We start from the raw sequence: 17,043 nt of genomic DNA, 5'->3' as shown, positions 1-17,043 counted from the left end.
TCACTAAAATTACTTTGTAAAGAAGCAATGTTATTCATACTTTTAAAAAAACAGTCTCAACCACTCACCTCACATAATAACATCACTGAAAATGTTCAGTTACATTAAAACTATAAAATAAACAAAGTTTTGAAATTAAAAAATTAAAACAACCAGTTTTAAAATGGATGTTCAATGTCTGGAATCTTTTGGTTTAGTTGTAATTGTGGTTTTTAATTTTTTTTTCCCCCAGAATTTAAGCCCTTTAATTTTTAATTATCCATAATTTTAGTTCTTAAATTTCTTTTTGGGCAATTTTGGTCATTCAGTTTCCAATTCAATTATATTTAGTTTTTTTGTTACTTCAATCATGATATAATATAACTAGAGAGAATCATATGATACTTGTTACTTTTTGTATGTAATTATTTTTATCATAAATATTAATAACTTTAATTTTGCATCATACTCTAAAACAATAATTAAAGATAGTTTACTTTAAATTAAATATTTCAATAAAAACCATAAACAACTAAAGTTTTAAGGTGAATGGAGGAGATTGTAGATGCTTTTTGAAAACCTAGAATAATCACCGAGTGCGCATGTTCGATTTCTTGCAATGTACTTTACTCCTTTTCTACTCTTTTCTCTCTTCTTCCCTTTCATTTTATATGACAAAAAAATGACATAATCTACTACTTTGCTTAAAAATGAAGAGTTCAAATAATATATCTAGTGTAACTTTTTTCCTTGAGTTCCAAAAATGAGGCCATCAATTTAACTAGAAATAAAACAGTTCCTCAATTATAGCTATGTGAATCTTGATCAAGAGTGCACATATTCTCCCTCATTTTACAGTTATTTCTTAATGCAAATTTCATCTTAATGCACTAAGGATATATCCTAAAAGCAGAATCCCTGAATCCCATATCTTTCCTTAGGGATCTCTACTACCAAAGGATTTAACCAGAATGCAATGAACAGGAGAAACTGTAAGTTATTCTGAAACATAATATCAGACAATGACAATATTTCCTGACCTGAATACATGTCTGTTGAAAAAAACTTTCAACAACTAATCCCGGACAAAATAATGATACACCACATAATTAGTAACAATGAAAATATTGGAGGGGTAAATGTAATAACTGAAGGTGGTCTACATATACAACCAAACTCCTAGGGGGCTAGTAAAATGAACAAAAGACACATGATCAAGACAAGCACCTAAAGACAAACTAAAAACAGAAAAAATACGGCAAATATCATGTCAGTTGACATGCCCAGAATCCATCAGAACATCAGAGTGTGTGGGAGCATTATCAGCACCTGAGGATTTTCTACCTTCTCTGAGGACCCACTGATGTGCAGCATACCAGTTGTATCCAGTACGGTCTGCTCTTGACTTTCCTTTTTTCTCTCTTGATGTCAGCAGGATATCTTGCTGGAGAGTTCCATTCTTTTGCAACCTCTCCTTTTACCACTTGAGCTGCAGGAGATTCAGGACCCAGAATGGAGTTAACAGTAGTCAATCCAGAACCATTCTTTTCCGGAACTTGACTACTCCTCTGACTCACTGAGTTTTCAACCGTTTTTGGAGATTTTGGCTTGTTGCTATGGGCAGCCTCACCCAAGAGGCTCTTCAGAGGTGTGTGCTCCTTACTGGTGCTCCAGTTTGTCACCTTGGCTATTATTTCTTCATTCCTCTTCCTCCCTTGAGACTCACTAACAACCTGATTTAGAGTGGGAAACCAACCAGCCTGTGCAGTGGAATCTGGCTGCTGTGCATTCTGTCCCCTCTCGACTTCAGAAGCAGTTGCTTTTGGGCTAACATGCATAGGTTCAACCAACGTCATGAAAGATGGTGGTTCAAACATTTCTGATTTATCAGACTGCTGTCTCTCAGGTTCAGCTTTTGAATTGTTCAAGTTTGACTTCCCTGCTTCAGTTGATGCCAGCAAGCCAGTTGATGACAAGGTTTCAGCATCAATAACTGCTGGTGCATCGGATTGCATTGAGAGAACTGCTTAATGGATCATGAAAGAAAAAGTAAAAACCAAAGTTTTACTAAAAAAAGTCATTAAGTATTTTAACTTAGTGCTTCATGCAAGTAATGCAAGCTAAGGACAAAACCAATCCGCTTTCAACTTTTGAGAATGAAAATACACTCCTACAAAGAATGAGAGCGAAAAAATGGATGAAACCAAACCAACAGATTAATATAATTGGCGGAAAACACTAAGAGACAAGATCTAGGCATGCATTTTTGTAAGCATGAAAGATCTAGACACTTGCACACAGGAATAATAGCCCCTTCTGATCAACTATGCTACAATATTTGCAATAACAAGTGATCATTTCAGACAAATAGTAGTATGAAGTGTAGTTTGTGTCCTGAGAAATTAGATGCAGATTAAGGACTTTCACAACTGTCAGTTGAGATCACAGTAGGACAGATATTAGATATGGAAAAACAGTTCCAGAGACAGGGTTATTATTGTCTTTGAATCACGGATCTTTAATCTCTAACTACAGTCTACAACATAGAAAGAAAAGAAAAGAACAAAAAAGGCAACTTAGTTGGGATGTCATTGCTCCATGGCGATGCCTTATGTCAGTCTTTTGACTAGTTTCATTGACTACTGAATCTACAAAGAACTTCTCCTTAACACTGCATCACATTACCTCGTTTCATTGACTAGCCCTAGCATATTACAATAACCCTACTAGAGAATGGATCTAAACAGTACAAATGCTTTTTATTAAAAAGAATAAAGTATGTATACCTGAAACCGAGCCCCAGTTGCCTTCCAAACTGTCACACCGGCTACCCAAGTCAACTGAAGCATCAACTCTGGATGAACCAAGTTTAAACAAATTATCTGTTTGATCTTGAACAGGCACAGTAGTAATTCCAGGCACTTCCCTGCCAGGCTCTCCGTCAAGATTATCTTCAAATCCAGAATCAGGTTCAGCAGTTAAAGAAGATGTATACTTCCTGGCAAGGTCTTCTGCAGCCTTCACTAATACTCCAGCATCTTGTGCTTGATGTGACTCAGTAGACGTATCAACAGATTTGTTAAATTCTTCATTTAGTTTGATATTAATATTGATTTCATCTTCTGTTGTGTCTCTCTGGGCACCTGGTAGTGGACTTATATCTCTGCACTTTGTACCACTTGACTTGTTCACAGGCCTATCGACCACAATGTCTGAAGACTCAGAAATAACTGGGCTTTCAAAATGACTGGTAGCAGATTTAGGTAATGAAGTATCAGCTACAATTGGGCTTTCCTTATATTGAGCATCAAGCACAAGACATTGTACATTTTTTCCATGTTCATCAGCAATATCACTCTTATCTGCACCATCACTCTCAAATAAGTCCTCTGATAGCTTGTCTTCATATTGCAAGATGTCACCAGGTTGAAGATCTTTATGTATAATTTCAATATCATTTTCTCCAGTAGGTCGTACAACTTTGCCATCTAAAGGTACATGATGATGATTTAGGCTATCTGTTACGTTAATTACACTAGCTGTTTCACTGATTGCAGACCCTTCCTCCCTCTGACTCTCATTAGACGTGCCCATTAAACTACCTTCTGGGAAGCTTATCTGTACAGAATTTTTATACACATCATCAGGTCCATGCTCTTCAGAAAAATGAATCATATGACTCTCATTCTTCTCAGTTTTCATAGCATTCACAGATGGAACATCCGGTGTTTGATAACTTTCAACTGTGAGCTTCACTGGAGAAACATCAGTGCACTCTTCAGCATGCATTTCTTCAGATATAGGCTCACTGTTGAGCTTCTCCATCTTCACACTACTACCTATAACATCTATATCCGGAGAGATGACCTCACTTTTTTCACTAAATTGGCTTGTGTTAAAATGAAATTTATTTTCCTGAGTAACTCTTTCCTTTATGTCATCTCCCTCGTATTTCAATGACTCAGAGTGTAGGAAAGGATTTTGGTATACCACAGCTATGTGATCTTTAAAGTCTTCATACTCAGTCTGAGGATGTTCTCCATTCTCAGGTTTATCATTGCATGTTGGAAGCAGATCAACATTAGCATTTCCTTCTTCCTTTGACTGCAAAATCTTGTCGTCATTGAAAGTACCAGACTGCACCACATATGCAGACTGTCCATGAGCATCATTTTTTATTACAGTTGAATTTAACTCTAGAGGAAGGCTATCTGGGGATGACAAAGAAAGGAACTCAGCTTCATTCTTTTCCTTTAGATTAACAGCTTCATCAACTACTTGATTATCCAAGGAAACCTCATCACTAACTACTGTTTTAGACACTTCTTCACTCATTTTACCTACAACATTATCAGATGGTTCCACAATTTCAACCGCATCTCTGTTGGAATTACTCACAGCACCATTCTTTTCCTCCAGATGAATAGCTCCATCCTTTTCCTCCAGATGAATAGCTCCATCCTTTTCCTCCAGATGAACAGTTCCATCCTTTTCCTCCAGATGAACAGCTCCATCACCCACTTGATGATCCACACAAACTACATCACTGACTACTATATTAGACACTCCTTCACATGTTTCACCGACAGTGTAATCAGATGATTCCTCAATTTCAACCACATCTCCAGCAGAATTAATCTCATCCTTTTCTTTCAAATTAGTCCCCTTTGTAACAGACATCAAACTACAATCTGTCACATTGTCAACAGCATAGATATTCTTCACTGGCAATATATCAGGCATGGCTTCAGCTTTGATGGGAGGTGAATCACTGGACAAACCAAGAAAAACTTCACTGTCCACAGTAGTTGATTCTGCAGTCCTCAGGTCTGCAGTGGAACTTGTTAATGGGTCCACAGTAGGGCCTGACAATTGACCTTGCAACCCCACCGTGTTTCCCACTCCAGCACTTTCATTTTGCAGAATATTAGGATTTTGAGTTTGGCAGTCATCAGTTGACTTGTCAATTAACGGACCCAAATCTGCAGCTGCAAAACAGATTATCAGACATGATAGAACCACAGAAAAAACAAATTACTCGGTGAGAGAAATTGTAAGAAAAAATGCCTCCTCAATCCTGGAGCATATCAATTTTGGAAAATAATGTAGTTGTGTGTGCATCAATACACTTGTGCTAACCTGGATATGTGCATCAATATCCTTCCAAAAGTTTGAAAAATCAAAAACTGATTAAAATAACGTAGGAAAGTTTGAAAAAATAGTTACCTATAAAAATTGCAAAATAGAAAGGTGCAGAAAAGACATTCTGGATTGAGATATTTGGATCCCTAATGTGTATTTACTCAGAAATTGTCTCAGATCAATAAAAATCAAAACCTCTAATTTTCCCCCCTTTTAATATAATTTTACCATAATAATTAACCTAAAAGGTATACCCAAGGTAAAAGCTTCATTGCAGCAATTACCTCATATATTCATAAGAAAATATTCATTTTACATTTAACATAGATCAGAAGTATACAAATATCAATTCATAATTTCTATGAAACTGTAGAGAAATAAATCACAATCTTAAAATATCATAACAGCTTCATAGACTAAGAACTTGTAGATCCACAAATACACACACACATATTCTTTTAGTGCCAACCCTTTCCCTCAAAAATTAAGTCATTAAAATTACAACAGTGACAAATTCATTCAAATTTATGACACTCATACAAGGTTAGCTATCATTGAACAATTGAATACTGTGCACGTTTAGTTACATCATGTCAGTATTGACGCTCATATGCAACAACAGTCATGTGAACATATTTTCCCTAATCTAAAAATAATCAGGCACGAATATTTTACCCTACCACAGGTCAATACTCTGTAAATAAAGTGAAACCTGGGCAAGTTAATAAAAGAAAATGCGATGTAAAACCTATCTTCCCACCATTGAAATCTTTGTCCTCAGAAGAAGGTCCTGAAAATTTAGGTTCTTTTATGTCTCCCATTTCCATATCGGCTCCTGAGTCCAGACTATCTCGCAACCGTTCCTTATTATCTGGATTTGATCCACTATCCGAAAAGTCTGCAACTGCATCTGAAAACACCTCATCTTCCGATCTAATAAACTTCTCTCCATTTCCTGCATTACTCTTCTCATTGTTGCCTGTGTCCAAGGAATTTGAGACTGGCAAAACCAAACCTAATAAAATAGTAACAAATTAGCAAACCTTCTGTTTTGGAATGTAAAGGCCGTAGACAGAGTCAAGATTAGTTAGATTTATTTCATTTCCTAGTGTTTCCCAGTATCAAACCTAAAATACTACACATAAGAGGGAAACTCACCTGGTGTTTTGTGATCATCATCAGAAACATGTTCATCATCTGAGCCGTTCAAATGGGGCCGTCCCTCGGAGAAGGACAGTTTGTAACCTTCAATGGTTCCACAGATCTTCTTGTGAGCACGCCTGTGTTTGGCACTTGGATGTGGATTTGGAAATGGCCATCCACATTTGTGACACAAATGAACCCCATGACTCTCGGAGCCTTCAAGGTCCAAATTACAAAACAAAAAAAGACCATGAAAATCTTCACCAGGAGAAAACTCCAAAAAAGAGCCCGACACAAATTCCAAAACCAGACGCCCCAGAAAGAAAGGCAAAGACTTTTCATAACAAATCACCAACCCAACAAAACCCAGAAAGAGAACCAATATAATAATGGAACATGGAAAGGAAAAGATAGAGAGAAGGAGAAAAGGAAAAAAGGGGGGTGAGAATGAGAAGAAAAAGCACCTGCAGTTTGAATTCTTCTTTGGTCTTGCTTATCCATTACCAGTGAAAGAGTAAGAAAACCCAACAAGCAAAGAAGAAGAGGGAGGCTAGAAAAACCAAAGCTTTAGTGGAATGGAAGCAGAACAGTAAAAGGGTTGACGTCTCAGAGTAAGATGATCAGAGAAGGCGCAAAGAAAGAAGAGGGTAATTACAGTGGAAGTGTAGTGGTACAGTGGTTTGGAACACCAGCATAAAAAACAAAAGGGCCCGCACCCATGTGGACAACGTAGGTCACTCACTGTTCACAAACACGAAACTTCCGTTTCCATCTCGGTTCTCCGCTTCAAACACTTGTACATTCGAACATGAAAAAAAGGGTAACTCAGTCTTTTCACGCCCTTATCAGGGTTATAACTGTCGTTAAAGTACAACACTTAGTTCCACATGCGGTGCACGTGCCTCTGCCCGTGACAAGCTTTTCACCGCTGTAGATAATGTGACATGCCTGTGACAGTGAGGATAATGACGGCCAATGAGGTTGGTGGTTGTAGTAAAAGGTTTGTGATGTTGTGGTGTGGTGAATCCCTAAGGCGTGTCCACGTAAGCTTCCAAAGCCATAGGGTTACTACGTCGTATTATGTGAAAAGTATGTCCCCCTCGTACGACGCAACTACTTCTATTGGTATTTTTTTTTGTTTGTATCTCAGAACACTTGTTAGTACAAAACTTACATTCAATATCATAATATTTGCTCATATTATTCTCTTATTATATTTAAAATTTCACTTTAATAGTGAATAAAATATTTAATAAGATAACATGGAAGAGAACTTGAGAAGATAGTATTATTAGGGTCAATCATTGTATTTGAAGTATTGTCTGTTTTGGAGGTCAGTGTTTCATCATGATTTTATCATGAAAATGCTTCTCGATAGGTTAAGGAAGGAATAAGTATATAAATTATCATTAACCTCGACTCATGAGCGATATTAAACTATATTGACGAGAACCATTAATATTGTCCTTTAAATGATTAACTAATTATTATAATTTTAAAAATTACTATGATAAAAAACAAAGAGTTATTATATATTTTAACGAGAACACCTTTCAACTCATCTTCATTCTATTACACTAATCATTAATACATAATCAAATCATTCAGAATGTTATATTTCTTCTCTAATAATTTTCTTTTTTGTATGGTACTACATATAAACATGAGTAGAGTATAGGGTCATATAAACAATTACAACAAAATAGATTTGAATGAATGTCTACAATTAGTCCAATAAACAATCCACGTCTACAGTTTTTTTTTTAATATTTAAAAGAGAATTTGAGCATAACATATAATAATATTTATAAATAATAAAATTTATTTTAAAAAATATTTATATAATATAATATTTTTTATACATTGTTTTTTCCGAATAAACTTTCATAAATTAAATTAAAAGTTTATCCATTTAATTATACATATTAGTTTACGAAAAAAGAAACTGATACAAGGATTTATGAAAAAAAAAAAAAAAACTAAGCAACTCATAAGTTATGTGAAAGTGAAACAGTTACCACAACAAAAATTATTTTAGATAAGAATGAAAAATTGTAGCCTAAACAATAAAAATCGTTATTTAAGTACAAAAAATTTCTAGTCGTGTGGTTGTAAATTATATTAATAAATAATAATTTTTCTGTTTACACTAAAAAAATTATGAAATAAAAATTAATTTTAAAAAAAATATTAAATTAGAGATATTTTAGGAACTAAATAAATTTTTTGTTTTTAAACTAGTTTCTATTATTGTTAAATGGTTTCTAGTTAGAAAAAAAAAATTTGCTACTAAATTTAGAATCTAAATAATTAGTAGTTAAAACTTTGGTTTTTAATTATTTTGATATCTAAAAATTAATTTATATTTGATGATTTTCTTTTAGTATTAGACAACAAAAATTTTAGTTTTTTACTTAAAATATAACAATATACAACATTTTTTTATCGCGATATTTTAAATGTTGCATTTGCTAACAGTTATTTAATTATGGCAATTATTTTTGGATTATTGTGGTTTATTCTTTCAAACTTAGATTTCATGAGTAACATAAAATGTATAACCTACACTAGACAAACTTTTGTTATGATTTTAATATTATTATTATTATGATTATGTTTACTATTATTATTATTAGGATTATTATTATAATTATTTTATTATTATTATTATTGATAATATTATTATTATTAATAATATTATTATTAATATTATTATTAATCATAATTATTAACAATAATAATATTAGTAAGAATAATAATATTGTTATTATTATTATATTATTATTATTATTAATAATGATATTAATATTAATATTAATTTTTTGTCACAAAATTGTGGCTTAAATATTCATGACCTAAAAAGAGTGGTTTATAAGTCATTCATAAGCAACTTTTATAAAAGTGCTGTCTTTTTCATTTTTAGGTCACATTTATATACATGTGGTCAATTTTAGGTCACAGTTTTTATTGTTTAGTACATATATTCTTAAGATAACACTTAAAAAATATATGGTATAAATAGTTGGTTTTATAAATGTAGTATTTGGTAGACCTTAAAACACACTTGTAAAAGTGTTGCTTTTTTTATGTTTAAGCAATAGTTATATATGTGTAACATAGTTCACTATTGCCTAAAGTAAAAAATGATGTAGAGTTACTTCATACGGTATAATTTACATTTGAACATGTTTATCTGGGATATATAAAACTATGTGAGATTAACTCAATGAGTGGTAACATAACACACAGTAAATAAGTTGATCATTAAACATTTCACAAGTTGGATTTTCAAAAATATCTCAAATGTATCTAAATAACTAGATTTAACTCAAGAAATAGTAACGTGTGTTTGTCTTTACAAATCTCTTTTAATTTTTCTTTTTCGTCTTCTTGACATAATGTTGAGCTTAAACATTATAAGAGGCATCCCTCTCCTCTGTGCCATGAATTATCGATATTATACCCTTTGAGGAATTCAAACCTAGGGGCTTTCATATCTTCTAAGGGTTATTCAAAGACGGAAATCTAAATGTTCTTTAAGTGATATGTTTTCTACCGGCGTACTTTACAAAAATTTTTCTAAGCAATTTATGAAATATGAATTATACTTAGAACTTTATTACACTAGAAATTATGTTTCAAGTTCAAGGTAAAGATAACTTCCAATAATTCTCATAAAGCATGACATTATACTCAAAAGTCTTCATAGGAAAGAACAATGGTGATTCTAAGAAAGGTTTAAAAGACAATATATCTCTTCAAAAAATTATTCCAAAGTTAGGGTTTCATAACCCATAACCTTATACCACTACAAAAAAAAATTTGTTTTAGCGATTGAGTTTCAACCTTGAGACTTTCTTATGATTTCTCTTGTATGCCTTTTAATGTCTTTCTTCTTTGTTGGTTTGGAATGATGTCCTATGGTCCCTATTTATAACATTATAGAATGAGATTCAATATCCACCTAGTGCATGTCAATCCGCTTAGCAAATTGACTTTCTTCATCTTTAAGTAATCTTTGGGCTTTAAACCCATTTCTTAGGCTTCTTGGGATCTTCAAATTCAGAGATTTTTTAGGGATTGACTCCAAATTTGGTTTGCCTTTGGCTTCAAGCCAAATCCCCTTACTTCCAACTTTGATGCATGATGGCTTTAAGCCCTTTCTGAGCGAAATTGGACTTTCTTCATGGTTAAGGATGCTCTGCGCTCAACCCTTCAGAATTTGCTCAACCAGTTCTTCTATTGATTTCAATTGTTCTAGCCTAAATCTGCTCAATGTATGTAGAAGCATTCAATGTTTTGATTGTATTTCATGAGGCTTGTTCTGTAGACTCAATCCATTGAGTCATTCTTCATGCGCTGGGTGAATTGACTCTTTTTGCTTCATCCTTGTTTACTTGTTTTTTTGCCCTTTTCTACATGATTTCTATAGATTTCTTCTTTTTCTTCCTTATCTTTAGGTGCAGCTGGAGTGAAGAGCTTTTAACATGCTTTTTACTAGCCTTTGCACATTATCTACACTAATTGCATGCCTATTGATCTATGAATTTTTCTACAATTTAACATTTATCATTGCCTTAAGTGATATTTGTTGTAGTTTTACAAAATAATAATTCAAAATAAGATATAAGAAATTAACATTAGGCCTTGGTAACTGTATAATTGTAATAGAATTCATAAGCAAAAACACGTGTAAATAAAGAGAAACTTATATAAATATCAGCATGAAGCATGCCAAACCACTCTAACCATAGTTGCACCTAAAGAACATGAAGAGAAAGAGAAAATTACAAAGATTATACAGAAAAGTGCAAAAAAGCAAGCAAACAGGGAAAAAGCACTAGAGCCAATTCTCCCAGCGCATGGATATGGCTTAGCGGATTCTAATTCTCCAAAACGTTGAGTGCATCTACGTCTATTGAGAGAATTGATGCCAAATTATCCAAAGAATCCCAGAGAAAAAAGGTTGAGCAAATAGAGTCATTAACCGTGAATAAAGTCCAAATTCACTCAAAAATGGCTCAAGCCAAATTGAATCAAGTTAGGATCAAGAGGATTTTGCTTGGAGCTAAGTTAAGCCAAATCTACCTCATGATTAAGATTTGGCAGGAATTAGCAAGAACTGGAAACAATCCTTGACAAATCCCTAACTATGAAATCTCAAGAAGCCCTTAAGGATGAAGAAAGTCAATCTGCTAAGCAAATTAGCCTGCACTGAATGAATCACTAATCTCCTTGAATCTCAATTCTAAAATCTATAAATAAGGACCTTATGGTAACGTCCAAAGTATTAAGATGCATCAAAAGGAAGTAAGAGACCTCTAAACATTAATAAGTATTCAGAGAAAATCCTATTAAGAGGCAATTTAGGTTTAGAAGGATTAAGTGAGATCCTCATAGAGGCTTAAATAAGGAGATTCTGTTGATTTAGGCTCATAGAGTCTGAACTTCAGAATCTAATCAGGTCAAGAAGGCCAAAGCCTCAGAAGAAGTGAAGACCAATCTCTGAAGAGGGAGTTTAAAAGGAAACATCTGATAATTGTAAAACAATATCACAAGGCAGATTTTTAATCTGATTTTGTGCAAAGAAAATAAGATTATAAAAGAGACTTCAGAGGAAGGAAGAAGGGGCTTTTGAGGATCTGTGTTTCATAGGAGCAAACATATTCTAGACCTTTTTGGTTGATTCCATTGTAATTCTCCATTGAGTTATGAGGTTTTGATTAATAAAAGTTTCATTTTTTAATTCTCTATAGTAGTTGTTTTAATACTCTAATCTCCTAGAAATTAGTTTTTGTGAGAGGTTGTACTTGAATGTTTGATTAAGAGTCTTCCTTATCTTAAACTTTGGTTTCTTAGTTAGTTCACATTGTTCTAATTAATTTCTTGGACGCATGAATCAAGAGAAAGGAGATGAGCTTTCCCATGGAGGATACGAATGGAATAAAGTGGGTACTGATTAAATCAGTAGACACGTGCTTACTAGTGAGCTTCAAGTTGAATTAGATTGGCACATGTTCAATTTGGTTTAGTTCTGTGTAAAAATTGAATGATGATAATCTTTAGATAACCTATGAAAAATTCATTGGTGGATGAACTTGGGATCAACCGTTTTTTATTTGTTGTTTTAATCTATTTTATATTTTCTGCACAACTATCTCAACCCCTTTTTTATAATTATTGATATTGCTAATTTTTATTGCTTGCAGATAAATTCTAAATATTGATTTACTGATTTTCTTATTAGATTCGTTGGGAGACGACTTTGGATCATCTAACCATAATTATACTATCATTTCTCTAGCATTAAACAGGTCTACGCTGTAATCTTTTAATTTGACCGCAAAATGATAGATAATTTGTTATAGCTTGAGTTATAGTAATTTTATTATACTTTATAATTTGTTTCAAATGCTCTTTTCCCTATAACAATTACTCAGCTATCATATTTTAAGGATATGTTATAGACATATGTGGTTTAATAGCACTTTTTGTCCCAATATTTCGGGTATTCAATGTTATTTCTCAATTATTTTTGGACTCAATTCAGTCCCCATTTTATTTAAAAGGAGTCAAGGTGGTCGTTTCCATTAAGTTTGTGTTGACACTGTTCAGAGGGTGATGACGTGGCAATGTAAACGATGATGTGGTAGTGTAAATGATGATGTTGCAGGGATCTCCAATTACATTAAAATCCAATGTGGTCAAGGTTCCTATATAAAATAGTAGCCTATGTTTAAGCCTTGAATGAAATGTTAATAAACTGACCTATTTAAACAATTTTTTGTTCCATTAAACATATCTCTACTCCAACTTTTGAATATATTATATGTGTTTCTCTATTTTTAAATTGAACTTCAATGACTTTAAAAGAATCATCTAACACTTTTAAATAGCCGCAATCAAATCTGTCTATTATAAACTAAATATAATTTATATATTGAAAAGTATTTATTCATATTAATTCCAATCATTCAAGATTAAATTAGTTATGTTATGCAACAAACACATACACTTAGTTTTGGAAAAAAAAAATTCATGAACTGAATTTCAAGTATAATACCATATCCTATTAATAAAACGTTTTGCTTGGAATCTAATTTAATATTATATTTTGAAATATATATTATTAGTAATAACATATCTCATTATACACGACAAGAAAAACATAAAATAAGAATCAATTTTTAGAAATTAAAATAATTAGTTGCAATAATAACTAAATTAGAGACCATTTTAAAAATTTAAAAAAAATTAATTTCTAAATTAGTTTCTATTATTGTTAAATAGTTTCTAAATTGATATTTAATTAGCAACCAAAGTTTTTGCTACCAAATTGTTTTAAATTAGTTTCTATTATTATTAAATATTTTCTAAATTGATATTTAATTAGCAACCAAAGTTTTTGCTACCAAATTTAGAAATTAAATAATTGGTAGTTAAAACCTTGGTTGCTTATTAGATACTAATTTAGAAACTATTTAACCATAATAAAAACTAATTTAGAAACCAAAAATTCTTTTAGTTTCTAAAATGATCTCTATTTTAGTTACTATTGCAACTAATTATTTTGATGTCTAAAAATTGGTTTCTATTTTATAATTTTTTTTTTAGTGATTCTTTATTTTAAAAGCATAGTTTCTTCAATATTTAATAATGAGAAAAGTAATATATTTTTCAATTGTGAAAGCATGGTCATTTAAGTGATTAGTAATAGAACAAAGGTCACTTTCTACTTCCTCCTTCCCTCCCCTTTAAGATTTAATGATTTATTTAATGCAATAACAAACATTTATTATCTTCTAAGGCACGATCCTACACTAACTAACTTAACTAACATTTGTTAGATGATTCTATCCACCTCCCATTTCTAGCTAACAAAATCACTTTAAGTTTACGCCACCTTTAGGTGCACCAATATGTTGCCTCCTTAAAAATTTCATAACTTTTGTTTTTTATGTTGCCTCCTTAAAAATCCTCACATCAAACTTTCTTTTTTATTGTGTTTTATTAAGAAGTAAAATATTTTTTTTTGTACCTTCCAAGATTATTAATATTTTAATTTAGCATATTTTAAATTCTTTTATCAGTGATTTTATCTGCAACATTTAATTAATACGTTGACTTTGTTAAGTGAATAATTGTTACTTATGCTAACATGTATTTAATTATATTATTTATTTAATATTAAAAATATATTGGTTAAATAAAATTAATTAATTATACTTTAAATATTGACATGTTAGGTACATATCTCACTACAATGAAATCATGAAATAGAAATTAATTTTAGAGACAAAAAATAATTAGTTCGTATACTAACTAAATTAGAAACCATTGTAGGGACTAAATAAATTTTTGATTTCTAAATTAGTTTCTATTATTGTTAAATGGTTTCTAAATTGGTATCTAATTAGCAACTAAAGTTTTTCTACCAAATTTAGAATCTAAATAATTGTTATTTAAAATCTTGGTTGCTAATTAGATACCAATTTAGAGACTATTTCACAATAATAGAAACTAATTTAGAAACCATTTTTTTTTTAGTTTCTAAAATGGTCTCTAATTTAGTTACTATGACAACTAATTATTTTGGTATCTAAATATTGATTTCTATTTGATGATTTTCTTGTAGTGTCTTATTAAGATAATGACAAATAAACATCATTAGTTCAAAACATCTCAATTATTCTCACAATATAGTTAGTATATTTATAAAATTTGGAATAAAAAAATATTGAATTTTTTTTCAAGTAACAATTTTGAAAAATAAAAATTTAATATGTATTTAAAATGTATTTAACTCATTCATTTATTATTTAATGCCATTTTTTTGGAAAAGAAAAGTTTAGATAAGGGATAACAAAAGCATTTGTGCATGTATATATTGTCTTGTAAAATTTGTCATGGATACAAGCAGTCACTAGGGATGGCAAAGCGGGGCGGGCCGTGCGGGCTGGCCCGCGGCCCGCGGCCCGCAGGTAAAAAACACAGGGCGGGATGATCTTTTCAACCCGCTAACCCGCATTAGCCCGCAACCCGCGCGGGCCAGTTGCGGGACGGGGCGGGCTGGCCCGCAAACCCGCAAGAAAAAAATATTGACACTTAATAACAGCAGAGCAACCTAAACTTAATAGCAACAGAGGATATTTTAGAAGTTACCATGACCAAACCATCAATTGAGCCAAAAGTTATCTTATTTTTATTGTATTATTTTTATGAAAAATTAATTAATTAATTGTCATTGTTTTAATATATGCAGATGACGGGGAAGATTATAATTATGAAAAAATGGATGAAGGTTCTACTAAGGTGGCATCCAATGTTATTGAAATGGAAGAATGTCAATAATGTTTATGTTTAATGCTTTTGAATTAATGTTTATGTTTAATGTTTTGGAATTATGTATTTTTAATGTTTTGGAAGTGGAAGAATAGTGATATTTGATATTTATCTTAATGTTTTGATGTTTGACTATATTTGAAAAGAAAGGAAAAAAATTAGGTTTGATAATAACAAATATATAGGTTTAATTTGACAATTTTTTAATAACAAAATGTAAAAAAATAAATATTTAATTTTAAAAAAAAGAGAACGCGGGCCAGTTCTTATGCGGGGCGGGTCGGGAATTCTTGCCCGCAATAACTTTGCGGAGCGGGTCAACCCGTCCCACATTTTTACGGGCCAAACGCGGGGCGGGCTGACCCGCTTTGCCATCCCTAGCAGTCACCTTTAATAAATATTTGGAACAGGTAAAAGTATATTTATATATCTTACATGTTTAACACATTGCTATAAAGTAATCACAAAAACTATTCCAATGATTTGTTATTTTCCTTACTTTAAATAAGTTCTTTTTTTCATATTATTATTAAATGAAATAAGTAGTAACAATTTGTGTCCCTTAAAGTTATATAGAATTTGAATCTCGATTATATTACTTTAAATATGTATGTATGCTCATTTTAAAATTGAATTACCAATATTCAATATTTTCAAATTAATTAATAACCACCTAGAGATAAAACTTAATAATTTCATTTTTTTATCATATATATTATATCACTTAGTTACAACTAGGTATGATACAATATAATCATACCATTATCTAAAATATAAGGCCACAAAAACGTATACAAGAGCACAGAACAACAAAGTTCTAAAGCCTATATAATAGGTACATATTAGAATCCAACAACAAAGTTCTAAAGCCTATATGCTAAGATCAAAATATTGGTTTACAAGGAATGACATAAGGATATACAACATGGTATTTAATCAACAACATTCAAATAATTCTAAATTTAATGTAAAAGTATGACAACAAACCCATAACACTACAAAAAAAAATCACTTTTAGCGATCACCAAATTCGGTCGCTAAAATTACTATAATCGGTCGCTAATCCTATCTGCGACCGAAACAGTCACCAAATAAAGATGAAAGCGAAAACCTTGGTCGCAAAGCCGTTAGCGACCGAATTATAAAGTGGTCGCAAATTTGCAACCGAAATTTCGGTGGCTAAATCGGTCGCATGGAATTTGGTCACCAAAATTTAAAAACTAAATTAGCAACCGAAAATTCGGTTGCTAAATTTGTCGCAGATAAATTTAGTCACCAAAATTCGAAAACCAAATTAGCAACCGAAATTTCGGTGACTAAATCGGTCGCAGAAAATTTGGTCATATTTAACATCGTAACAAACAACTCATTATTATGAAAATCAAAATGGTTATGATAGAAACATATCTAAGCATCTAGCACAAGACTTATAAAATT

At 31.7% G+C, this 17,043-nt stretch overlaps 1 protein-coding gene across 4 annotated transcripts; it reads right to left on the bottom strand.

Annotated features, from left to right (window-relative positions):
- Window positions 1-976: 976 nt before the first annotated feature.
- Window positions 977-7,074, bottom strand: LOC137806434 (uncharacterized). 4 transcript variants are annotated; one of them, XM_068606554.1, is made up of 5 exons: window positions 6,729-7,074; window positions 6,280-6,480; window positions 5,882-6,136; window positions 2,766-4,967; window positions 977-2,002 (listed from the first exon to the last, which is right to left on the bottom strand). In XM_068606554.1, the coding sequence occupies exons 1-5, from the start codon at window positions 6,763-6,765 to the stop codon at window positions 1,320-1,322; spliced, it is 3,378 nt and encodes a 1,125-aa protein (XP_068462655.1). In that variant the 5' UTR covers window positions 6,766-7,074; the 3' UTR covers window positions 977-1,319. The 4 variants fall into 4 exon arrangements, with proteins under 4 accessions (XP_068462655.1, XP_068462656.1, XP_068462657.1 ...); XM_068606555.1 differs by having other exon boundaries at window positions 2,766-4,961; window positions 6,729-7,034; XM_068606556.1 differs by having other exon boundaries at window positions 5,882-6,100; window positions 6,729-7,034.
- Window positions 7,075-17,043: the final 9,969 nt, after the last annotated feature.

Source organism: Phaseolus vulgaris, chromosome 3, assembly GCF_000499845.2.
Source record: "Phaseolus vulgaris cultivar G19833 chromosome 3, P. vulgaris v2.0, whole genome shotgun sequence".
Lineage (NCBI taxonomy): Eukaryota > Viridiplantae > Streptophyta > Magnoliopsida > Fabales > Fabaceae > Phaseolus > Phaseolus vulgaris.
The sequence above is the reverse complement of the archived record's forward strand: the minus strand, read 5'-3'. Positions and strand labels throughout refer to the sequence as shown.